General features: G+C 55.9%; 2 protein-coding genes across 5 annotated transcripts in view; one reads left to right on the top strand and one right to left on the bottom strand.

Annotated features, from left to right (window-relative positions):
- Positions 1 to 3,949, top strand: part of C2H19orf44 (chromosome 2 C19orf44 homolog) — a 23,995-nt gene extending 20,046 nt beyond the window's left edge. For both annotated transcript variants that reach the window (XM_007183570.2, XM_057540304.1), the window contains exons 8-9: positions 2,074 to 2,155; positions 3,810 to 3,949. In XM_007183570.2, the coding sequence (XP_007183632.2) occupies positions 2,074 to 2,145 (72 nt within the window). In that variant the 3' untranslated portion in view covers positions 2,146 to 2,155; positions 3,810 to 3,949. The remainder of the gene's footprint in view (positions 1 to 2,073; positions 2,156 to 3,809) is intronic.
- On the bottom strand, positions 2,614 to 24,158 carry CHERP (calcium homeostasis endoplasmic reticulum protein). Of its 3 annotated transcripts, none has more exons than XM_057540300.1 (17): positions 24,021 to 24,158; positions 23,538 to 23,711; positions 19,352 to 19,536; positions 18,098 to 18,235; positions 17,686 to 17,837; positions 16,013 to 16,157; positions 15,821 to 15,910; positions 14,299 to 14,548; positions 11,402 to 11,577; positions 9,193 to 9,628; positions 7,643 to 7,881; positions 6,495 to 6,628; positions 5,714 to 5,800; positions 5,154 to 5,297; positions 4,952 to 5,068; positions 4,371 to 4,465; positions 2,614 to 4,095 (listed from the first exon to the last, which is right to left on the bottom strand). In XM_057540300.1, exons 1-17 carry the CDS (start codon positions 24,043 to 24,045, stop codon positions 3,902 to 3,904), a joined length of 2,781 nt encoding a protein of 926 aa, XP_057396283.1. In that variant the 5' UTR covers positions 24,046 to 24,158; the 3' UTR covers positions 2,614 to 3,901. The 3 variants fall into 3 exon arrangements, with proteins under 3 accessions (XP_057396283.1, XP_057396285.1, XP_057396286.1); XM_057540302.1 differs by having other exon boundaries at positions 16,013 to 16,124; XM_057540303.1 differs by having other exon boundaries at positions 23,589 to 23,711.

The following is a 24,158-nucleotide window of genomic DNA, read 5'->3' as shown; positions in this document are numbered from 1 at the left end:
CAAGGGCTAAGCTCAAGGGATGTCACACTCACCTCTATTTTTCCCTCCAAAATTTATTTTTTTGTCTGATTACAAAAAACATTGTATAAAAATTTTGTTGGAGATATGTAGCTTATAAAGTTCTCCATAATTTCAGAGATAACTATTACCAACTTGATATATATTCTTTAGATTTTTCCTATGTAAAATATACTGTTATGTACACGTACAATATTATATCTTACATATTTTATACTATGTATAAAATACATAGAAGAGGTATAGTATTCATATATAATAACATGATATATATATTTCTTTACAGAAATGGCATCATACTATTTGAGTTGTTCTGCATGGTGATTTTTATCATTTTATCTACAAATATTTCAGTATATATTTCTTAAAAATAAGGACTTTAAAAAAATAGTCACACTACTGAGCCTGCGCGTCTGGAGCCTGGGCCCCGCAACGGGAGGGGCCGCGATAGTGAGAGGCCCGCGCACCGCGATGAAGAGCGGTCCCTGCACCGCGATGAAGAGTGGCCCCCACTTGCCGTAACTAGAGAAAGCCCTCGCACGAACTGAAGACCCAACACAGCCAAAAATAAAGAAATAAATAAATAAAGTAGCTATAAAAAAAAAAAAAGACCTTTAAAAAAAAAAAAAAAAAAAAAAAAAAAAAAAATAGTCACAATACCAGTATACCAAAACCAAATTGACTTTTTTGTTTTTGTTTTGCTTGTGGGATCTTAGTTCCCTGACTAGGGATCAAACCCATGCCCTTGGCAGTGAAAGTGCAGAGTCCTAACCACTGGACAGCCAGGGAATTCCTGCAACATTCTTTTTTTTTGGCTGCGTTGGGTCTTTGTTGCTGCGTGTTGGCTTTTCTCTAGTTGTGGCGCGCGGGGGCTACTCTTCATTGTGGTGTGCAGGCTTCTCATTGGGTGGCTTCTCTTGTTGCAGAGCACGGGCTCTAGGCACGCGGGCTTCAGTAGTTGTGGCTCGCGGGCTCTAGGGTGCAGTCTCAGTAGTTGTGGCGCACAGGCTTAGTTGCTCCACAGCATGTGGGATCTTCCCGGACCAGGGCTCGAACTCGTGTCCCCTGCATTGGCAGGCGGATTCTTAACCACTGCGCCACCAGGGAAGCCCTAAGTTTTCTTGATATCGTTAGATATCCAGTGTTCAGATTTCCACTCATCTCATAAAAGTTGTACCTTTTGTTCCTATTTTTTTCATCAGTGTCCAAAGTGGTACATCAAGATCGTTTGATGTCTTAATCTAGAGCAGTGGTTCTCAGCCCTGAGCAGCGTCAGACCCCCGAGGGCCTGACCACTGGGGTTGTGTTGGCAGCAGGGTGGGCCTAGCAGTGGGCGTTTCTCCTATGGGCCCATTGGGGACCCACTTTGAGAACCACTGCTCTAGAGGTCTTCCCCCCTCCCCCACCTCTTTTGTTTCCTTGCAGTTTATTGGTTGGAAGAAAACAGGTTGTCCTGGGACTTCCCTGGCGGTCCAGTGGTTAAGACTCTGCGCTTCCAGTGCAAGGGGTGTGGGTTCGATCCCTGGCTGGGGAACAAAGATCCCACATGCCGCACGGTGTGGCCAAAAAAAAGAAAGAAAATAGGTTATCTGACAGTTTCCCACGTTCTGGACTGGGGTGATTGCTCCCCAGTGGAGTCCTTTTAACTTGTTCCTCTGTTGGATGTGCATCAGTTGACTGGATGCAGGCTGAAGTGATCTGACTGCGTCACCTGCCTGCAGCCCACGTGTGGCTGCCTGCTCTCTGCTCCAGGCCCACACCCCGAGAGTGGCACCTAAGTCCTCCTCCCCAACCTGTGTCCTCTGAGGGCACTCCGGGTAGCCCTGCCCCTCACCGCGGCCCCTCTTCCCTTCCAGGCTCAGTCAGGGCTCGCCCCTTGCAGGGTACCTGCCCGGAGGCTGCCTGGGTTCCCCTCTCCTCTTCTGTTCCATTGCCACCTGGCATCCCTTCATTTTCCCTGTTAGCCCCTGGGGACAGGCACCGTCTCCAGGACCCAGAGCCTCAGCAGACTGAGGCAGCAGCGGTGATGGCTCCCCCGTGTCCTCTGCCCCACAGTACATCAGGCAACACAGGCCCGCCCCGCTGACCATGGAGGAGGCCCTGGAGGAGGTGAAGAAGGAGCTGTGAACGCCGGGAGGTGAGATAGACTCATGGGTCTAAGGAGCTGGTCCCGTAAACCAGCCGTGACGCTCACACCTTAGTTCCCAGGGGACGTTCAGCGGTGGGGGCAGGTGGCAGCCAGGACTCACCTGAGAGGAATCCCCGCTGCAGCCTTTTCTAGCTGCGTAGTTGAGCCCTCCCAGCCCCCATTTCCTCGGTGTGCGTGGCACCCGAGAGGACGTAGCACAGGCCAGTGGAAATGGAACCCCAGGTGGAGCTCTCACCGCTCGTGGCAGGACAGAGGATGCCAGCCTGTCTGGAGCCACACGGGGCCACGAGGAAACAGGACCAGGCGTCCACGCCGGGGACTCCCAGGAGACACCAGGGCAGAGCTTCTGACCCGACTCCACAGTTCAGACAAAGTCTGCACTCGGGACGCACCTCCTCCCTCCTCAGCCTGAGCACGCTTCTGACTTAAACGCACAGAGAAAGAGGTCTTTAAAAAAAAAGTCTTTATTTGAAGGCAAAACAGTAAAATCCACAAGAAACTGTTAACAACACGTTTACATTTTATCCTGAATCAGACATGTTTGAACAATTCACAGCTACAGGAAATCTAGAACAAAATCAAATATTTTATCACATCAGGTGGAAAAGTTGGAGAAAATTTTGCATCTTATTGAAAAGAATTTTTCAAAAATGTTTCTGTACAAATAAATGGCACCGCACCAAGCTGCCCGCGGATGCCGAGTGCAGCCGATCCCAGGCGGTCGCTCCGCAGCTCCCGGCGGAGGCGGCTCCCTCCAGCCTCACCTCCCTTTGGGGGCGGCTTGGGGCAGGCAAAGGAAGCGACAGAGCAGGAAGCAGGGCCGGTGGTCGCTCTCACACTCTGGATGTGAATGGGCCGTTGCACGTGAGTGCTGGTGTGTGGGTTCCTCTCCGTGAAAAACACAAGTAGAGACACTAAGGGTACAGATTCTCCAAGGGCGTCATCATTACGTGACCTGGAGATGCCTCAGATAAGTTTCCTCAGAACCTTTTGTTTCTGCAGGGAACAGCAAATGGCTAACGTTCAAAAAAAAAAAACAAAAACAAAAAAACAAACAAAAAAACACCTCAACTTAAACAGCTTAAATAACTAAGGGCTAGTATGTCTCAGAGGAATCAGGTTTCAAATTATCTCACTGGGTATCAACCTAGATCAGTATTCTTTTTTCTAAAACTAAACCATTTGGAGTAAAAATGAAAACCCTGTTTAACTTTGCAAATCAAAAAGGTTTTGTTTTTCCATTTTTAAAGAGTGAGCAGTACCAGCGCCTGGCCTGAGCCTTCTCACAACACAACCGATGGGAGAGTGGGAGGGGGCCGGCCCCTTGGGCTGGGCTGGCGTGTGCCCTCAGGGCCCCTCCTCCATGCACTCCCACTGGTTGTAGCGGCTCAGGCTGAGGGGAGATGGGAGACAGCCAGCCGTTCCTTCAGATGACAAGAATTCTTATCCAAGGGTCTTATGTTTCTCGCTTCACTGTCCAGGGAAATAAGCTCATTGTCGAGTTGGCTGGGCATCTCCTCGTGACTCTTGCTGCTACGTTAGAGCTGGTTTGCAGGTGGGGCCTGGGCCTTCCGCGCCATCAAGCGTGGCACTCGTCACAAGGCCTGCTGAAGTCTTCCTTCTCTTCTGTCGCTCCCCACAGATGGAGACCGTGTGAGAACCGAGCTGTCCCTACCACCTTCCACTGCCAGTAGGCCAAGAAGGGTCCAACAGCCCTCCCTGCCCGCGCCGCGCCTACTTGCACTCGTCCCTGGCCTTCATGCGGGCGATGAAGGAATAGCTCTTGTTCCTGCGGTAGTTCTCGTAGGGGTCGTCCAGGGCCACGCCCACGCCCTTGTACTGGTCCCACTTATCCCGGACGTCCCCCCCCTTGATGGGGTCCTGGATTCCTTGCTCTTTCACGCCGAGGCCGCCAGATCCGCTCCAGCCTGAAGAAGAGAGGGATGAGTGGTTACGACCCACAGAGGAAGCCGAAATTGTGGTGCACTGACCCTGACATGAAGTTAAATGGAAATGTGTTTGGAGAGTCGAACGACATGCAGACATGCAGTTTATAAACGGGAAACTAAGGTAGTAAAAAAGGACGCTCAGTAAAAACCCTGCAGGCTCAGAAGTTCTGGTCATGAGTTGGAACTTCCTGACTTCATCATCCCCCAACCACGGATGCCCAGAGCGGATTGTTCCGTCTTCCCCGGAACCTTACCCATTTTCACCAGCATCTGATGTCCTTTGTTCTCTTCCCCGAGCCTGGAGTCAGGTATAGGAGGTGCTGAATTAGAACCCAGACCAGCCGAGGAACTAAAATTAAGACAGGTTACGTCTTTTAAAAAAGAGCTGATACATTTATTGGAATGAAAACTTAGAATATTACAGTGTGTAGCTTATATGAAGGGTCACCAGCGTGAGATGGACACACACACACACACATTTCGTGTCTCTAGCCTTCTTCTTTATCCTCTTCGCCGGCAGATAAGGGGGTTCCCTAAGATGGCGGCCCCTGCCTCACACTCAGCGGCACGGGCGGGCCACACTGGACCCGTAAAACGGTCAGAAAATACAGAGCGCAGCCACCGCCTCAGGCTTTACAACGTGACTGCAGAGGTAACAGCGAGGTGTGAGACGAGGTGCCACTGTCACTGTGCTAGCGCTCGGGGGCCCCGAGGTGCCGCCTTGGCGCAGGCCACTGCGAGCGCGTCTTCTAACAACACGTTTCAACATTCACAGCAAAGCATCAGAGGGTTCCAGCGCTACCAGAGGTCCTGACAGTTAAGACAGAAATCTTACGGCGGGGTGGGGCTCCTGGACCGCGACCGACGTCTCCTTCCCGGGGAGTAGGACTTGGACCGAGAGCGAGAGCGGGTCCGGGAGCGGCTCTGTGAGGAGCGTGACCGGCTGCGGCTCCTGCGGGCCAGGGGAGACGGGGCGGGTCAGCGCAGCTGCCGAGGAGCCTGAGGCCTTGCATCCCGAGAGGCGCGGCCCTGCCTACCTGGATCTGGAGCGGGAGTAGGAGCGGGAGCACGAACGAGACCTTGACCTTGAGTACGAGCCGGAAGACTTGGAGGACCTCGAGTTGGAGCGGGAGGAGGAGCGCCCTCGGCTTTTGGATCTGCTCCGAGACCTCGAGGGTCCGCTGCGGGGAGAGGCCTGGTGAGCCGGAGCCCCTCCATGGGCTGTGCCCAGCCCGCCCCAACCCCCAACTCTAAAAGACCCCCGATGTGCCCAGTGCAGGTGCAGACACGCCCTTTCACATCAGGGTTGAATACAGACTATGGCAAGCTTCTCTCTCGTACTGGTGTTTTAACTTCGGCCTTGTGGGAAACAGCTCCTGGTGGCTCACAGCACCTTTATCGTAGGGTGCCAGACCCACGACCCAGGCAGAGGCCAGAACTGACCCCCCTCTGCCTGCGCCGGGCACGACACCACAGCGCGCCTGTCAGCAAAGGCAGGGCTTGCTCCCAGCTGACCTAGGACGGGATGCACTGCGGAGGCCTGACCTCCACACCGGTGGCGGGGAGGGGGCAGCGGGGTGGGCGTGTGCGCTCTTACCTGTTCCTCTTCTCCTGGCCTTTCCTCCGCCGGGCCCGCATTTTTGCTCGGAAGAACTCATAGAGGCCGTTCTGCTCCCAGCCTTCACTGTAAGACATGGGCATCCCCTGTATGAACACAAGCCTCCCTCCCACAGGGAACTTGTGAAAAAGTCACCAGGAATAAGCCCTACCCGACAGGCCTTCCCTCTTTCACTCAGGATGCTAAGCAAGGGCCCAGCAGAGAAAGCACTCGGGTGGTCACTGCCACAGGGCTGCCCTTTCTCAGAGGAGTGACCAGGCCCAGAGGCCAGGCCGCCCGCTGGGAGGTGGAGAGGCTGGATTGCGCTCCCAGCGCTTCGTGGCTCCCACGCCTTTCCATGCTGGGCTTTCTCCAAATAGTTGAAGAGGGTCTCAGGGTTACTGTAACTGGGGACGAGAAACTCTTGATTTGTAGGCAGGTAGGCCTGTGGCCCCAAACAGAGCAGAAGACGATTTTAACTGAAGCGAGGAGGCCGCTGGGGGAGGGGATCCTGAGGTAAGCTCTTGTTCTGATGTCTCTAACGTGGTAAAAGCCTTTTATCGAGGGCCACTCTATGCGTGGCACACATCACGCAAGCTGGGGGAGAAATGGCATCTCCTAACCACATTTTCTCACCTGGGCCTCACACCACCCTGGGCGGAAGGTGGGACTGTCCGGAGTCTTTCTTGTGAAGCAAACTGGGGAAGACAGGCCAGGAGAGGGGCCAGGGGCCTCCCCTCCCATCACCAGCCCCAGCGCCTCGTCTCCCGCAGCCCCGTACCTGTTCCTGGGTCTGTCGTGTGAGGGAGGGCTGTAAAAGGCCTCCACGGCCGCCAGCAGCCTCTCACTGGGTGGCATGGGGGGTGGGAGGCGGATGTCTTTAGGATCCAAAGGCTTGTACTCGTGGTCTTCCAGCTGCAGTGGAGAACACAGCCGTCACTGCTCCCTGCTGGAGCCCATCCAGGGAACTGCGGGGGCTGGGGGACCGGAGAGCCGGGGGCGGGACACAGTTGCCCTGCGCATCAGAGTGCCTCACCCGGCCCTTCCTGGGAAACCCCACCCTCCTGGAGGGTTTGGCCACACCAATACTTCAATTCCTAAATGGGGTGGTTGAGGGCTCCATGGAAGTTGACAGAAGCTACAGAATTCTCTCTCTACAACAATGCAGAGAAGACATGGCCTCCAAGCTCAGGTAAAGGAAAGACCCCTGTTAATTCACCGACACGCCATGGATCCCAGACGCCCTCCCCTGCCAACCACCGCCCTGTGCCCAGGCGCCTACCCCAGGGGCCCCGCTATGTGCCCCTGTCTCTGCTCCAGCTCCTACCCCGAGGGCAGCCCCGCTGGCCCCTCTGCCTCTGACTCCCCTTGCTGCCCCAGCGTGACCTGTCTCAGCTTCCAGTATGCTAGTGTCTCAGAGGGGACGGGGAGTGGCAGGGACCAGTACAGCCAGCATGACCCTCAGAGCGCCCTGAGCCCAGCCCTGGCTCCCTTCTGACCCCCTCTCCTGCCTTGCTCACCTTGCTCAACTGGAGACCACCCCTTTTCTGAGAAATCCCTGTCATCAGCCCCTGGGCAAGGTGGCTTCCAAAGGCCAGGACCAAGAGGACCTGCACCTCAGGCCCAGCCCAGCCCAGCCCACTCTGAGCAGCTACCAAGCTTGCAGCCCCAGGAGGGAGGCTTGGAGGGAGCAGAGGGGGACACGGGCCTTGCTCGCAGCCACACGTGAGCACGCGAAGCGGTGTTGCTGGCTCAGGCACATCCTCTCTGACTACTGGTCAGGCTCACTGGGGTGCGGGAAACGACAGGGGCAGGGGCCCTGGGAAGCAGTGTTTTGTAGCCAATCGGGAAATGGGTTCCACCTGTGAACTTTCCACGTGGAGACCAAGCATTCAAGGCTAAGCTTGGCACTCAACTCGGCAACATTACCTTCACGAGGGGGGCCATCAGCCCGGCAGGGAGATCAAAGTAGGGCACATTGGGGACCAGGCTGGGGTCGTCGTGGTTGATGTGGGGAGGGCCCTGTCGCCGCATATGAGGGGGCTGCCCGTTGAAGCCGTGGGGAGGAGGGCCGAAGTCAGGGTGCTGGGGCCCACCCCAAGGCGGGTGCTCGTTGATCCCAGGGTGAGGCATGCGGTGGCCGGGATGGTGGTGAGGGGGTCCCATCTCTGCAAAACAGAAACTTGACTCAGGCCTGCCGCAAAGTCGAGAGCTGGGCAACGCCAACAGCCCGGTCAAGCTCTCCAAGGTAATAAGCGCAGTGGAAAGGGGCTCAGAGTGGGGCAAGGATGCCCACATCCACTTCCTGGGCAGCCCTGCCCAGCACCAACCCTCCAGCTGCTTCATTCACTGCTCGGGGCCACAAAGCAACGGGGGAGGAGCCGGGGCTCAGAGTGGCCTGTCCTGCACCCAGAGCAGCACCTGACAGACCTCATGGGTGAAAGAAAGAACCACAAGGGAAATCACATAACCTTCAAACAGCCATGTTATGAGCCAAACTGTGTCCCCAGTACCTGAGAATGTGACTGCATTTGGGAATGGAGCCTGTAATGAGATGACTACTTTAGATGAGGTCCTTTGAGTGGGCCCTGATCCAATACTGACTGATGTCTTTCTAAGAAAAGGAGATTAAGACACAGACACACAGAGAAGACCATGGGAAGACACAGGGAGAGGACAGGCATCTACAAGCCACGGGGAGAGGCCTCAGTAGAAACCAACCCCGCTGACACCTTGATCTCGGACCTCCAGCCTCCAGAACTAAGTGCCAGAGAAGAATTCCCTGTTGTTGGAGACACCCAGTCCATGGTACTTTGTTACAGCAGCCCCAAGACACTCACAACAAGTAAGAAACCTGCTACTGGTCTCCAAGCTCAATTTACAGTCAAGAATGGATTTGAGGATAAAGATTGAAGAGTAGGAAAGTTGAAATGAAATTTTTTACAAAACACAAGATCGAGAAAACTAAAGATTCTTCAAAAAGAAAACAGAACACCTGACGAAAACAGCAAGACAAGGAGCAGGGAATGGCACAAGCGCTGCCGGGCCTGGACTCAGTGGCTCGCTCACTGCCTGGTCTGCCCGCCGTGGGGACTAGGGAGTTCCTTTTCCTTTCGGAACCCCATCGTCCTTCCTCTTCTGCGAGATACAGGGCCTCACACCTCAACAGCTGGCCTGGTGCCTGGCGGGTGCCCACACTAGGGTCGCCGGTCTGCCCTCCTCTCCCCACCTTCCTGAGGGACCGAGCTGGGCTCCTCTGTCACCCTATGACCCTCCGCCTGTCACCCTGGCTCAGGGCACACCAGGCCACACGGCAGGACCGCCAGCAGTGCCACCAGCCCGCTCAGAAGGCTGATTCGTCAGGCGCCTCTTCCAGGCCCTGCCGGCGAGTGACCTGACCTTCTCAGGGATCACAGGGCAGGAGAGGGACGTGATCCCTGGCCTGAGGACAGTGCCCCCGAGGGCGACCTCGCACTCACCAGCTTGGAAGTCCCCCTGAGGGTAGTCAAAGCGGTGAGGGTAGGGCGGCCGCTCGAAGGGGTGCCGAGGCGGGAAGTCGTCCTGCATGAAGCGGGGCGGGAAGCGGTTGAAGTTGTGTGGGTGTGGCGGCTGGCTGAACTGCGGGTGCTGCTGGTGGGGCGGGAAGGGCCCGCGGAAGTGTGGCGGCCGCTGCATGCGGAAGGGCGGCTCGCGCTGGCCCCCGCCCCAGGGCGGCTGCTCGTGCTGGCTGTTCCACGGGCCCTCGAACTGGTTGTTCCAGTTGGGGTCGGGCTGGCTGTTCCAGGGGGCGTCGCGCTGGCCATTCCAGCCGGGGTCCCCACGCTGCTCGCCCCACATTCCCTCGTGGCTGTTGTTCCAGGGTGGGCAGTGGGGCGGCCCGCCCTGGTGGTGTGGGTAGGGGGGCTGCTCGGGAGGCTGCAAGGCAAAGAGCGGACGTGAGACCCGGCCTGCACTGGGCACGCGAGGCACCCAGCAGGCACCTGCTGACCTCAGTCTCCGGCGGTGGAGGCGGCCCAGACCCGAGCCCAGCACCCCCTGGAGCTGCAGGCCTACAGCCCGGCTGGGCGCTGCCACCTTCACTCTGACGTGTGCAGCGGGTGCTGTGGTGCCGCCTGTCCCCCAGGCCCAGACTCTCAAATGCTGCACCTGCATCTGGGCTGGGGAGCACCCCCCAACCCCATGCCTGACAGAAGCTGGGGAACGAACACCAGCCCACGAGCCCCTCAGTGGGACAGTGCAGGGGTGCGGCCCCACCACTCCCAGGGCACAGAGGCCGAGCCGCAGGGCCCACGGCAGAGCCCGCCCTGATGACACCCCGTCCCTGCCTGTTCTCCCTTCCCTGTCACTTCTCTCCCCTACGCTGCCTCCTGGGGTCACCTGCCCTCTCACATCCTTATCTCAGAGTCTGCTCTGTTACCAGGAAATGGCTTTCTGTAAGCTGAAGACCATAAGCTCTGGAGCTTGCCCAGCTGCTGCTTTGAAGACTTAAAAGAGCCAGGACTGCAACCCAAACTCAGGGCCAGGGTGGCCTGCGCCTGGGTGAGGCTGCCCAGAGGGCCACCTCTAGGGTCAGGGCTGGGGGGCTCCGCTGACCACGAGCACAGGGAGGCCGGCCCCGGCCGCCACATCCTCAGGTTTTCAAGAGAAGCCAAGAAGCCAGATTTTCAATATGGCAACTGTGGTTTCTTACTGTGGACTGTGGGTGCACTGCTGGCCTTCAGTGAGGGAGCCCCACCGTTGTGAGCCTAACCTGCCGGTCCCCAAAAAGACTGAGCCGGGAGACACTAGGGGCATCTGTTTCCACACCAACAAAATGGGGAGAAGTGCCCCCGCATCAGAGGGCACCCAGCACTGCAGGGCTCACCGCAGGCACCCAGAGGCAGGAGCTGTCTTTGTGGGGATGCCCCATCTTTTGTGATGTTAAATCTCTTGTCCGGAAGCTGAGGGTGGGCTGGGGGGACTCACAGCCATGACCCTGCACTTGTCAGCCCAGAACTATCTCCCTTACGCCCCCTCCACACAGGGTCAACCAGGGAGGGCCACACCCACCATGCCTGGTCGAGAGGCAAGTGGACACCCAGAGCTAGACCTGATTGCTCTAACCAGGTCCAGTGGCCAGAGAGCAAGCTGCGGGGTGTTTTCCAGTCATGTTATGCTGGATGAGAATGACCCCTGCCCTGGCCTAGAAGTTTCTGACTCCAAGGAACCTGGAGGGAGGGAAGAACGGACCAGCATCCCAGACCCAGAAAATGCTGCTAGCCTGGTATTTCTGACCTTTCCTTTCCTTACGAAAGCACCATGTTCTTTCTAGGGTGATGAGATGTTGACACTGCTGGTCAAATGAGTTTAAGAGGGAAGGAAACAAATCGCCTTGCTGTACTTCATGGTGTTAAACTTCTCAGCACTCACAGGAAAATGGGGACCTGTGTTACGGAGAAGCCCAGGTAACCAAAGCTCCCGGGAAGGATGTAAAGGCCCAACTTTCTTCCCCAGCTCAGTCCCAATACTTCGGGAAGACTATCACCTTCTTGCCAGCACCCCCAAACCCCAGGCCCTGCTGCAGAACCTCGTTGCCCAGGGAGCCGCTAAAAGCCCATCAACCCGCACAGCGGCCATCACCCACCTGCCTGCCATCCAGCTGAACCCAAGTGTGCCCCACCTGCCCCTGCAACAAGTTCTAAGAGATACCTGCTGTTGGCCCCAAGGAGCAACGGGGTGAGGCTGGTCAAACCACGGGGGCTTGTTAGGTGGGATCTGGTCATGGGGCCCAGGGCCCCGGGGGCCGGTGGCGGCAGGGTCCTGGACCCCTCCTGAGGCGTCGTACTCGGAAGAGCCGGGTATCTGGATGGGTGGCTTGTTGTCATCTAGAACCAGGCAAAAAAGCACTCAGAGATGGTGGCAGCAGGAGGCCCCAACCGAAATGATCGTCAGCAAGCACCCAGGGCCAACCCAGGCTGGGCTTACTGCCTAATAAACCCTTGCTTCTTGACCCCACTGAAAACTGCCATTGCCTCCGGGAAGGCAACACGGAGAGACCTGACCTTGGCCAGGATACGCACCTCTCTCCTTTCAACGCTTTACAATAAGTATCCTACTTATTGATCGATAAGCCATATTGATTTTAGTTTGCTCAAGAATTTTTATCAATTTAAAAAAAAATTTTATTTAATTTTTGGCTGCGTTGGGTCTTCGTTGCTGCGTGCAGGCTTTCTCTAGTTGCAGCGAGTGGGGGCTACTCTTCGTTGCGGTGCGCGGGCTTCTCATTGCGGTGGCTTCACTTGTTGCGGAGCACGGGCTCTAGGTGCACGGGCTTCAGTAGTTGTGGCACACGGGTTCAGTAGTTCTGGCTTGCAGGCTCTAGAGCACAGGCTCAGTAGTTGTGGTGCACAGGCTTAGTTGCTACGCGGCACGTGGGGTCTTCCCAGACCAGGGCTCGAACCCGTGTGCCCTGCATTGGCAGGTGGATTCTTAACCACTGCGCCACCAGGGAAGCCCCTATCATCACTTTATTAAGTACCCTTTTTGCATCTAGTTGAAAGACTTCTTCCCATCTGATCTGTTATTTTGTTAGATTTTCTGGTATTAAACCATCCTTATATATTCCTGAGACATATCCTATTTGGTCATGACATATCTTTTAAATACTGTGCTAGACTTCACCTGCTAAGACTTCATTGGGTTGGCCAAAAAATGCCTTCAGTTTTTAAGTAAAAATAAAAGACACGTTTTTCATTTTCACCAAGAACTTTATTGAACAACGTATTCACCCTTTTGTTCCACTACCTCCTGCCATTTTTCAGGCAACTTCATAATTCCATCTTCCCGAAACTTTTTTTTTTTTTTTTCAATAAGGAAGTTTTAAATTATTTATTTATTTTTGGCTGTGTTGGGTCTTCGTTTCTGTGCGAGGGCTTTCTCTAGTTGCGGCAAGCGGGGGCCACTCTTCATCGCGGTGTGTGGGCCTCTCACTAGCGCGGCCTCTCTTGTTGCGGAGCACAGGCTCCAGACGTGCAGGCTCAGTAGTTGTGGCTCACGGGCCTAGTTGCTCCGCGGTATGTGGGATCTTCCCAGACCAGGGCTCGAACCCGTGTCCCCTGCATTGGCAGGCAGACTCCCAACCACTGCACCACCAGGGAAGCCCTCCAAAACTTTTTATCTTTTTGAGCAAAGGACTGTTCCAAGTGCCTTTTACAGTGTTCCAGGGAATTGAAAATTTTTCCATTAAGAGAATTTTGTAAAGACCGAAATAAATGGAAATCCAAAGGTGCAACGTCTGGTGAATACAGCAGATGAATCAGAACTTCCCAGCCAAACTATAACAGTTTTTGCCTGGTCATCAAAGAAGCATGCAGTCTTGCGTTATTCTGTTGACTAACTCTGGACGCTTTTCGTTGAGTGCTGCTTTCATTTGGTCTAACTGGGAGCAGTACTTGTTGGAATTAATCGTTTGGTTTTCTGGAAGGAGCTCATAGTAGAGGACTCCCTTTCAATCCCACCATATACACGTCACCTTCTTTGAATGAAGACTGGCCTTTGGTGTGGTTGGTGGTGGTTCATTTCACTTGCCCCACGATCTCTTCCATTCCACATTATTGTACAATATCTACTTTTCATCGCCCATCACAATTTGTTTTAAAAACGGAATGTTTTCATTATGTTTAAGTAGAGAATTGCATGCGGAAATACGGTCAAGAAGGTTTTTTCACTTAACTTACGTGGAACCCAAACATCAAAGAGATTAACATAACCAAGTTGGTGCAAATGATTTTCAACACTTGATTTGGATATTCTGAGTATGTCACTTATCTCCCGCATGGTATAATGTCGATTGTTCTCAATTAATGTCTTAATCTGATCTTTATCAACTTCAACTGGCCTACCCGATGGTGGAGCACCGTTGAGCGAGATATCTCCAGCACGAAATTTCGCAAACCACCTTTGACACGTTTTGATCAGTCACAGCACCTTCTCTATACACTGCACAAATCTTTTTTTGCATTTCGGTTGCGTTTTTACCTTTCTTGAAATGATAAACCATAATATGCTGAAAATGTTCCTTTTTTTTTTTTCTATCTTCAGTATTAAACTGGCTACACAAAAATTCACCAATTTTGATGTCTTTTTTTAAATGCACACTGATATGACAGCTGTCACATACAATCTAACAAAATTAAAGACAACTTAGTGCTATTAGAGCCATCTTATGGAAAAAAACGAACGAACTTTTGGCCAACCCAGTATTTCCTATTTCTTCATCTTTGCTCAGAAGTGACACTGGGTTACATTTTTCTTTCTTTCCCTGTCCATGTCTATCTGGTGTCAGTTATCCTAGCCTCGAAAAATGACTTGGAGAGCTTTCCTCTCCCTGGGAAACCATTCCCTGGGATGGTTTGTACAGGAGAACTGTCTCAGTTGTAAGGGCGTGGTTACACTTACCTGTGAAATTACCTGCCTGGTGCTTGTAAATAGATTAAAATCTGCTCTTTGGATTGGGCCTGAGACTACAGAACCAGATCCCTTCCTGGGGGAGGAGACTGCTTTCCGGAGGCTGCCTCCTGGGGGCAGGTGCTGAGGGAGCCACGTACCAGGCTGGGTGGTTGGCGGGATGGCCGGGGCAGGCGTGGGGGCGGGGGGCGGAGCAGGCGGCGGCGGCGTGGCCTTGACTTCAGCTTCCATTTGCGGCATCTGGATCTGCGGCTGCGGCTGCTGCTGCTGCTGCTGCTGGGCCAGGCTGTTGACAAACTCCTCGTGCTGTGTCTTGAGGGTCTGGATCTGCTGCTGGAAGGCCAGCTGCACCGGCTGGACCACCGAGGAGTACTCATTGATGAGGGTTGCCTGGTGGAGAGTAGGGCAGCCGGCACTCAGGATGTGAGACTCAAGGTCCGAGACCCTCTGGAGCAGCACGGGGACAAATGCCTGGGGAGCACCCAGAAGGTTGGGGTGATGCTGCGGGCAGCAAGGCCCAGGGACCCAGGGCAAGCAGGCGATTGTCACGTAAAACAATCACCTTGAGCTTGACAACCACAGAGCATCTCAATCTAGCCAGACTTGGTGACGTTTGGTGCTGGGCAGTTTAGAATTCCCTAACAATGGGAATAAGCAAGGACAGCCGTGCCCTGGAGTGCCACGCAGACATTAAAATCCCACCACTGACAAACGTCCTAGGACATGCTCACAGGCTGTACTTCTTACTCACTGTATGGCTTTGAGCAAGTCACAACCTCCCCGGAGCCTCAATTTCCTCACCTATAAAACTGGACAATAACGGGACCTACCTCTGAGGACTCGGGGAAAATGCAGTGAAAGGAACTAGGGTGACTCAGTAACCATGAGCTGCTACCACCAACTCAATAGGAGAAAAGCAGTGAATATCACTGTGGTATGGTGGTATGAGCCCATTTTTATTTATCAATTAAAAAGAGGAGTAAAGCTTAGAAAAAGTCTGAAATGCACTTTCCTCATTTGCCTTTCTGAGCATGAAAGCTTCTCCCCTGTAGGGAGGGTGGCAGTCAGGAGCATCACAGAGGAATCGGTCAACATATAGCTTCTCACATTCAACCAGACCTGTGCAGGAAGACGACATCTTCCGGCCTGGGAAAAGGGGGTGTGAACTGTGCCTTTTTCCCAAGCAGCTGTAGATGGGCTAGCAATGCCGGCACCACAGGAGAGGTGACCAAGGAGATCCGGCCCTCCTCTCTCTGCTCTGCGACCCCGACCTCTGACAGATGCCCCCTCAGAGACAAGCAGATGTGCACACAGGGGACACTGTGCACAACACGATGAAGGTGGCAGCCTAGACTATGCCAGGGTTTCCTCATGCTCCCATCACACCTGGAGGACCAGAGCAAATGGGCCAAAGGCACCCCTGAGAGCAGAGCCTAAACCAGGTAACCTGGTCACAAGCGCACCAGGAAAAGTCTGGTGGGCTCACTGGCTGCTGTGGATGGGGTGGGGGCCCCCGAAGCTGCTCCTCAGACTCCGCCTCCCACCACTCACCACCATCCCAGGGGCACTCCGGGAGTCCAGTTTGGAAAATGCCACCAGGACTGTGAGGTCACCACCCTACTGGTGGTGCCCAGCCCCCTGACTTCAGGGAGCAGCACACACCTGGTACTGGCCGAGCCCCAGGGCCGGGCTCTGTAACTGCTGGATGATGGAGTCGTCAAAGTAGCCGTTCTTCTCCCAGAGCTGCAGGAGCTGGACGTTGGGGAGGAGGGAAAGGCCGTGTCAGGGGGAAAACGAGGGCCACCCCCCCACCCCCGCCCATCTCCCCCCCAACCCACCAGCTGCCCCTCGTACCCGGGCAATCTTCTGCTGCTTGTCCTCCTCCACGGCCAAGAAGCTGGTACAGTAGATGGGCACCACGACCTTCTGCAGGGCGGCCAGCAGCTCCCGGGCCTGCTTGCGCTGGCTGTGAGGGAGAGACCTTCCGCGCGTCAGGGCCCTGGGGCGGGACCCGGCCACGCGCCCGTTACCATCGCGGCTCCAGCCACAGCACCCTCTGCCTTCTTGGGACACGGGCCCCCAACCCGGCTGGGACAAGGGCTGGGCTCCCCACAAGATGGATGGATGGCAGTGGGAGGAGGGAAAGAACACAGCCTGGGGACTTTCAGAGCAAGGCCTCTCATCCTGGTCCCCTTATCAGTAAGATAACCCTTCTCTCCCAGGGTGGCATGAGGATGGACAGATGCAGGCCTCTGAGAGCCCCAGCTGCCCACAAAGGCTGAGCTGGGGTTGCTGTAGGTACAGGGCCTTGTCCAGGCAGCCTCGCTCAGCACTGTCACACCCTAGGCACGAGGAAACCTGGGCTGGGACCCCACCTTCCACAAGGCAGAGGGAGGGTGCGGGCTGCCAGATGCCTAGGAGCCTGAGGCCTGACAGGGTGAGGCGCCCTCTCGGGGGGCATGCCGCATAAATGAGCGTGGAGGGCCCGCAGCTGCGCAATGCGGTGGCAGAGCCCGGGGAAGAAGGTGGGCAGCTAGAACCCCTCTCAGAGGCGAGCTCACCAGAGGGAGCTCAGAGAGAGCAGCAAGTGCCCGGGGCCGGGAAGCCAGGTTGGGGGAGGGAGGGCAGCCCAGGCAGGAGGACAGGGCGAGCCGCACTGGGCTTCCAGACAGTGAGGCTCAGGAAGCGGGTGGCTGGAGAAGCGCCAGAAACAGGGCTGTCTCTGCAGATCTGCCCTGAGTCAGCGGAGCGGCTGGTGGAGCAGGAGGCAGGCAAGGTTCCAAACAGCTACTTATTTCCCAGTGGCAGAGAAATAGGGGAAGGTGATGTAGGGAGCGCGGAGTGACACCGGAACCGCCCACATGGCACACGAAGCGGGGAGGGGCAGGGCCCGGCTGCATGCGGGCAGAAGGCGCAAGACCTGGGTCTGAGTCTGCTGCCCTCACAGGAGCTGTCCCCCAGCCAGCCAAGTTCAAAGACAAATGTGGCTGCCAGTCTTCACAGCTACAGGCTAGCCTTACTAGCACCGTGAGCTTCCCTCTGTCTCTGGCCCAGCCATCTGGTTTCTCGACTTAACGTTTGTCAAAAGGCACCAAAGAGGCCGTGTGGAAGTAAACACCGGCCTGGCCTTAGGAGGGCTTGGGGGTGTGCAGAGGGTTAGCCAGGGGGACCCTATGGGAAGATTCCTGAAGCAGAGCAGAGTCAGGTGACTGGGGTGTGTGTAGATCAGTGAAAGGGAGCTGGCAGCTGACAGAGACACTGAAAAACACCCAGAAACTGCCCTGAGAGCAAGGAGTGAGGGGACAGCGGCCCCAGGTGGGGCGTGGGGTCTGGGGTAGGGGCTGAGGTGGTGGGGGGTGCAGGTGGCTGTCCTCCCGATGGAGGGCTTGTGGCTCAGACCAACCCTCCCCCTGGATCTTCGGAAGAGTGGTTCCCAGTCCCGGGACAGGCCAGGCTCCTGAGTGTAGAGCATCGGCCGGGAGAGGGAGAAGGAGCAGGAGGGAAGGCGGAGCTGGCAGGGCCCTCACCAGTGGTGCAGCACATCATTGATCAAGTAGATGAGGTGCAGCCGCAGCTCGAAGTGCGCCCCGTCGGCCGTGATGCGGTTCCGGAGGTGGCCCGCCATCAGCTCGCAGTGCGGTGGGGACTTGGCGTTGCTGAACATCCAGTTCTTCCCAGCCTGAAACAGCCAGGGTGGTGGGTGAGTGGGGCTGGGCTCCCCCAGGCCAAAGTGTGTACAGACGCCCGGGAATGTCGGACGGCCTCTGCCTGCCTTCCACCTTTCTTGGTGGGGGAGCCCACGGAAGTGCTCATGCGGGAAGGGGATGCGGAGACGGGGTGCCCCTGGAGCAGCCCTGGCCCAGACTGGCTGCAGGAGCTCCCACCTAGTCAGGAGCACCAGGTTCTGGGAGCACGCCCCCACCCCGGCCCCGCCCTCACCGAGATGGCATCTTTGGTGCAGGTGTCGATGATGGGCTGCAACAGGTTGTCAAACTCGTTCATGTCCAGCTGGGTCTCCTCCAGGAGCTTCTGCATCTGCTGTTCCACCGCGTGGGCCACGGCTGCTGTCACCTGCTCCTAGAAGGCCAAGTGGGACCGAGACTGCGTGAGGAGGGACCCTGGCCCAGGCCCAGCCAGGCTGGCCCATCAGTGCCCTGCCCCCAACACTCACGCCCGAAGCCTGAGACACGCATCTGTAAGTCACGGCCGTACCAGGCAGAGCAGGCAGAGGATAAAGCCAGACAAGATACAGGGGGAGACAATGTCTCCCCGGAGATGACAGACAGAAAGATTAAGACCCAGAGGAACAAGGAACCTCTGCACATCAATTCACCAAAAAAAGAAAGAAAAACGAGTGGCGGGTGTGAACACGGTATGGAGAGGACAAATATAAACAGTCACCAGTCGCATACAAGCAGAGCAACCTCACGAGCAACCAGGGAGTCCGCAATGAAAACAGGACGCCAGATTTCTGCCCGTTAGGCTGGCAAACTGAGATATGGCTGAGACCCGGTGCTGCTGGGGGGACAGGCAGTCAGCCCAGGGCTGGCTGAAGCCAGACTGCCCAGTCTGTGACGAGCTCCGTATGGAAACTGAGGGTAAGCATTCTGGAGTGTTTTGTTTTCAATAATACAACCGTAACTTACATCTTGACTCCAATACTAAAACTGGGGCTGGTGTTTCAGAGATCTTTTCATCCATCTTGTGTTTCTGGCAGTTGATCCTATTGTATTTGGCCAAAGTACCAGACTGTGATGGACTGGGACAAAAGGGTCCTTCCCCACAACAGCTTGGGGTGACCTAAGCAGCAGGAGCTGGTGCCGGTGGCGCCAGAGGCCACCGGGCATTCTCTGTCACACAATTTCCAATGTGCAGTCTCACTTGTCGGCACCCACTCCAGCACAACGGGTGTGTGTGTATCAAAGCTCGTGCAGTGACCTCACTGGGATGAGACGCAACCTCCGTGTCCAGCATCGGGGTCAAGCTACACACAACATGGGTGGTGGCAGCATGGAGGGATAATGACCGTCAGGCACCGAGCCCCGGGCAACGGGACTTCCCCGTCCTCAGCGCTGACATCTAACGTGAGTGTCAATGTACAGATACAACAACTGAGGCACAGAGGGTGAGCTTGGGTACCCCGCTCAGGACAAGAGGGGCGGGGGCGGGGGCGGGGACGGAGCCGGCCCGTACCTGTCTGAGGGCCAGCAGGTGCTGCTCCTGCTGCTGCAGGTTCCACTGGCTCTGCTGGATGAGCTCGTCCATGGATGGGGTGCCCTGGGCTGGCGGGATGGGCGCAGCGGGGGCCAGCGGGGGCTGTGGCAGCGGTGGCAGGGCCGTTGCCGCTTCCAGCTCTGGGGCCTGCTGCTTGCAGATGACTGGCAGGAGAGGAGGAGAGGTGGCCCCTGTGAGGATGTGGCTGGGGTCCAGGTATCCCCTTGGCCACCTCCTGGGCAGCTCTGAGTCCTGGGGGCTCCTCTCCCTATACTCACCACCCAGAAGAGGACCCCTGCGACGTGCCGCAGCCATGCGTGCCTTGTATCATGGGGCCTAGCCCCGGACCCTTTCTGCCTTCCTGCTCGTCCTCTCCTCGGAGACCTTTGGGACCGTCATCTCACCACTCACTAGCCAACACTGTCCAGCCTTGCCCACTGTCCTTCGGCCCAGAGGAAGCCTCAGCCCACCCCCTCCACCTTCTCCACACCTCGCCTGGGCCTGAAGAAACAGCCCCTCCCCGAGGAAGTCTCTCAACCCCCAGCAACCTCGGCAGCTATTTCTAACGCCTGCTGTCCCCCAGTCTACTCTTGCCTTTCGAGACAGCAAAGCCACTGGACCTCTGGATGGCGACCAGCAAACCCACGCACCTGCAGCCCTACGGCAGGAGCACGGCAGCACCCGACACATGCTGTGGCCTCCCTACACCCCACCCTTTGCCTTCCTTCCACTGACTCTATTCCTCTGTATTCAAGGGTCAATCCAAATTGAGGCGACGTGGGATGCCCTATTCTGCTAGCAGGAGACTGCGTTGGGCAGGTGCAGGCCCCAAACCTCGCCAGATGGGACGGGAGGGGAGGACTTGGGGAAGGGTCCCTGGATAAGATGGCCTCCCCCTCTGCATTTGGGCCTCGGCTGGTCTGAGCGTGACCACGCTCTGCTGGAGCTCTTCTGAGTCCCACTCTAAGGCGGCCCAGCCTTTGGACAAAGCCATAGAAAGGATGGTGGGGTGCAGGGTGTCGTCCAGGGCCCACCACTGCTTAGGTCTGAGGCAGGCCTTCACCAAAGGCACTTTACGGGACCACCCCCACCCCCTGACTTGCGCTCTGGATCCCACCCTCCCAGGGACGCTGCTTTAGGAAGTGTGTCCTCTCGCTCTCCTTCCTTCATTTTCTCTCTTTACTGACTGCCCCAGCAACATCTAAACACACCCGAGTCTTCGATCTTTAAAAGCTCCCTCTTCATCCATGCCCCGCTCTCAACAATTTTACAGCCAAGATTCATCTTCAATTCTTCATCTCCCCTTCATCTCAACCCACGGAGATCTGGCTCCGCCCCACCCCACCCCCAAAGCCACTGCGGTCATCCCCACTCAGCCTGATGGCCCCGTCTCAGCTCCTTGTCTCATGTGGTCGGTGTGGCCATCCCCTCGGCCCCTTCTTCCTCTATCCGACCCTCACATACTGAGATGCCAGGTGTGAGAATTAAGCCCCCTCCTCTGAGCAAGGCCCCAGGAGAACATGACATCTTCCTGTGGCTGCAGTTACAAAGTGCACTCTACGACCCCTAAATCTATCATCGCCACCCTGGATTCCTCAAGCTTTGGGTCTAATTACAGACCAAATAGCCACTGCTTTCCACAGGCACCTCAAACAGGCATGGGTTCCCTCTCACCCTGCGTTCCACCCCCTCCAAAGCTCCCCTTCTAATCCGTGGCTGGCACAGCTACGCCCACATACCTGAGCCAGAAATGAGAAGGTTCATGCACCTTTCTCTCCCTTGCACTTCACACTAACAAGCTGCCCCACACAGTCAAGTCACCCTCCTAGATCACATGCCAATCTATCTGTGTCCTGCCATCACCGCCATGACTCTGCTGTCACCTGCATCAACCTGGGAACTGGTTTCCCTGCATCCAGTCCTGCCCCCTCCTCCCCTTCTCTACTCTGCGGCTGTAGTGCCGCTGCTCAAAGTGTGGTCCAAGGGCCAGCCCCAGGTGATGCCAAAACTAGACAAGCATAGAAATGGCGAGGGAGTGTTCTGGCACTTTTACAGCAATTTGATGTTTCATGGTTCACGTTTTTTCCCTCATTTTTTTCTTTTCTTCGCTGTGCCACGTGACTTTCTGGATCTTAGTTCCCCGAGCAGGGATCGAACCTGGGCCCCGGCAATGAAAGTGCCAAGTCCTAACCACTGGACCGCCAGGGAACTCCCATCATTGTTCACATTTTTAATGTACTTTGCCAAACTGTACTTTTTGCAACAGATCAGAAAAAAACAAAAACCAGTCCTTCACCAGTCTGTGAGGCGCCAACCTCAAGCGGTCCCAGGACTCAGTCTTCTCAAACCACCAGGGTGAAGGGCTGGCTACAGAGTGGCTAGCCCTGCTCCAGAACACAGTCCTGAAACCCTTCTAGAGCTTCCCCAAAGCTTCCAGAATTCCGAAGTCCTTGGTAAGCCAGCCCTCCCTGCTGTGCACCCTCACTTCTGGCTGCTCCAAGAATCCCTCCTTCTCTGGGCTTCAGGCACCCTGAGCTTTTGTGCCCTCGCCTCCCCAGCCCCTCCTAAGGCTCGTTCCTCCATCTGAACACTCTTGGCTCCTCAGTTTCCGTGTGTCTAACTCCGATACGGACTTCAATGGCAACGGAGATATTCTTACCTGCAGAAAGCATTTCCTGAGCCCCCATCTTCCCCTGCTAGAAACACCCCAACTTCCCCCCATTATGGCGCCAAGTCCCAAGCAGCCCCCGATTTCTGACTTTCAGGGTGGGAGTGGGCTCCCCTCGCAGGGGAAGCAGCTCTCACCTCACGGTCACTCGAACCCAAACACCGTCCTCCCCTGCCAAGTTATGCCACCCGCATCAATATCCAACTGGCGCTTCAGTTCACAGATTCTACCCCTGCAGCCCACCTGTCCCCAAGCCCACTCCCTTTACTCAACTCGCCGACTCAATTCAGACTTTACCACCAACTGCCAGCCTCATTGGTCCCAGCCTCCACTCACGCTCCCTCTAGCCTGTCCTCCACACAGGCCACACAAACCCGACCCACCTCTCCCTTGTTTCAACCTCCCTTGTGGCTTCCCACTGCCTACAGCAGAGGTTTTAAAGTTGACACGCTGGGGCTAAGGAAAGGTTGCTCCAGAAACACATAAATGGGTACATTTTGCCTACAATTTCAGGCAACAGGTCTTCCCCACCCTCATCTCAAACCTTAAACAGGCACCAGAAGAACCCCTGGATTAAGGAAGAAAACCCAAACTTTCCCCTGGAAACTTTCCCACTCCAGATCAACCCCCTCCCCCGTCTACACACATCTACACTCCAGCCATGCTAGGCCTCTTATGATTCCTCTCCCGGCTCTCAAAACACACTGTGCTTGTTCAAGCCACTCTAACTTTGCTATGTCTTACAAACTATCGGTCACCTACTACCTGCTACCTATTAGGCACAACACTGACCCAAACAAGGTCTGGTTGGCCTCAGGGAGCTTGCAGTCCAGGGAGCATTCACCTTTCAATTTCCACCTACTTGGCAATCTGAAACACAACGTTATCTAGAAGCTAGGAATTTGCTACTGAACAATACAGATGTGAACTCAGGGACTATTTATCTGTTATTCAAAGACCACCTAGGATAACTGAGCTCATCTTAAATTCTGTTAATTTCAAGCCGGAACCTTGAAGCCCAAACCAGTGAACATAAACAGCTGCAAAGAACTAAAGCCTACAGGACAATTAGTTTTGATCTGGACTCCAACCATCTGAAATGAACAAAAACCTTGCTGGACCCACAGAGAGCCCGCAAAGGGGGCTGGACGGTACCTGCCAGGAGGGTCCCACCCACTCCGGCTTCTATCACTTCTTCCCTGGAAAACACTGAAGCAGTCACTCTACTCGCTGATCTCAGTCATCATGTTTGCAAAACAACAGAAATCCCTGATCCGGAGCCCAGAAGGAGAATCGATAACCTCGTTCTCCATGACACTCGGACCCTGCAGCCGCAGGGCTCTGGGAACAGCCGAAGGAATCGTGAAGGCCCAACTAACCCATTTTCACAGAGAAATAGCATGCGACCTAAAAGAAGGCGTTTTGTGGCAGAGCCCGAAATGGAACCAGAGAAAGGATTCGCTCGAGGGGGCGGCCTGAGAGCTGGAGAGGACTCACGCTGCTGCTGCTCTAGAGCCAACTTGCACTTGTAGTAACTGTAGAACTCGCCTCCGAACAGAAACGAGAATTTCGGGTTGTCCTTCTGCTTCTCCATCGTCATCTTTTCAAACTCGGGCCCGTTCCGAGCCACGAACTGGGCCAGCTTGTCGATGACATTTCGGAGTTCCTGGTCTGGAAGACGGAGAAAAGGCCACGCGGGGCGTCAGCGAGGACCGCCCAAATCCTGGGGCCCTGGCTTCCTAGCCCGCGTCCGCGGGGCCGGGGTCCCTAGGGGTGGGCCCAGGAGAAGCCGCCCTTGTACGGGTCCCGACAGGAGCCAGAAGCGCTCCGGGAATGCGGGGACCGGCGGGAGAGGCCGCAGGCGAACCCGGGAGGCCGAGCCCCGCCCCCTCCTAGGCCCGGGGACCCCGGAAGGCGGGGCGGGTCAACAGGGGATTCCGGGGAGAGAGAAACGGCCCCCCAGCCCGGGCTGGGCCTCACCATCGGGCGGCAGCGGCATCTCCATGGCTCCGGCCGCGGGGAACGTCCTCCGGCGCCTCACGATCGCCCACCAGGGCCGTCTGCGGAAGCCGGCCGGAAGTGGCGCGAGGGAGCCTTTTACGGCTGGCCTCGCGGGCT

This window comes from Balaenoptera acutorostrata, chromosome 2, assembly GCF_949987535.1.
Source record: "Balaenoptera acutorostrata chromosome 2, mBalAcu1.1, whole genome shotgun sequence".
Lineage (NCBI taxonomy): Eukaryota > Metazoa > Chordata > Mammalia > Artiodactyla > Balaenopteridae > Balaenoptera > Balaenoptera acutorostrata.
The sequence above is the reverse complement of the archived record's forward strand: the minus strand, read 5'-3'. Positions and strand labels throughout refer to the sequence as shown.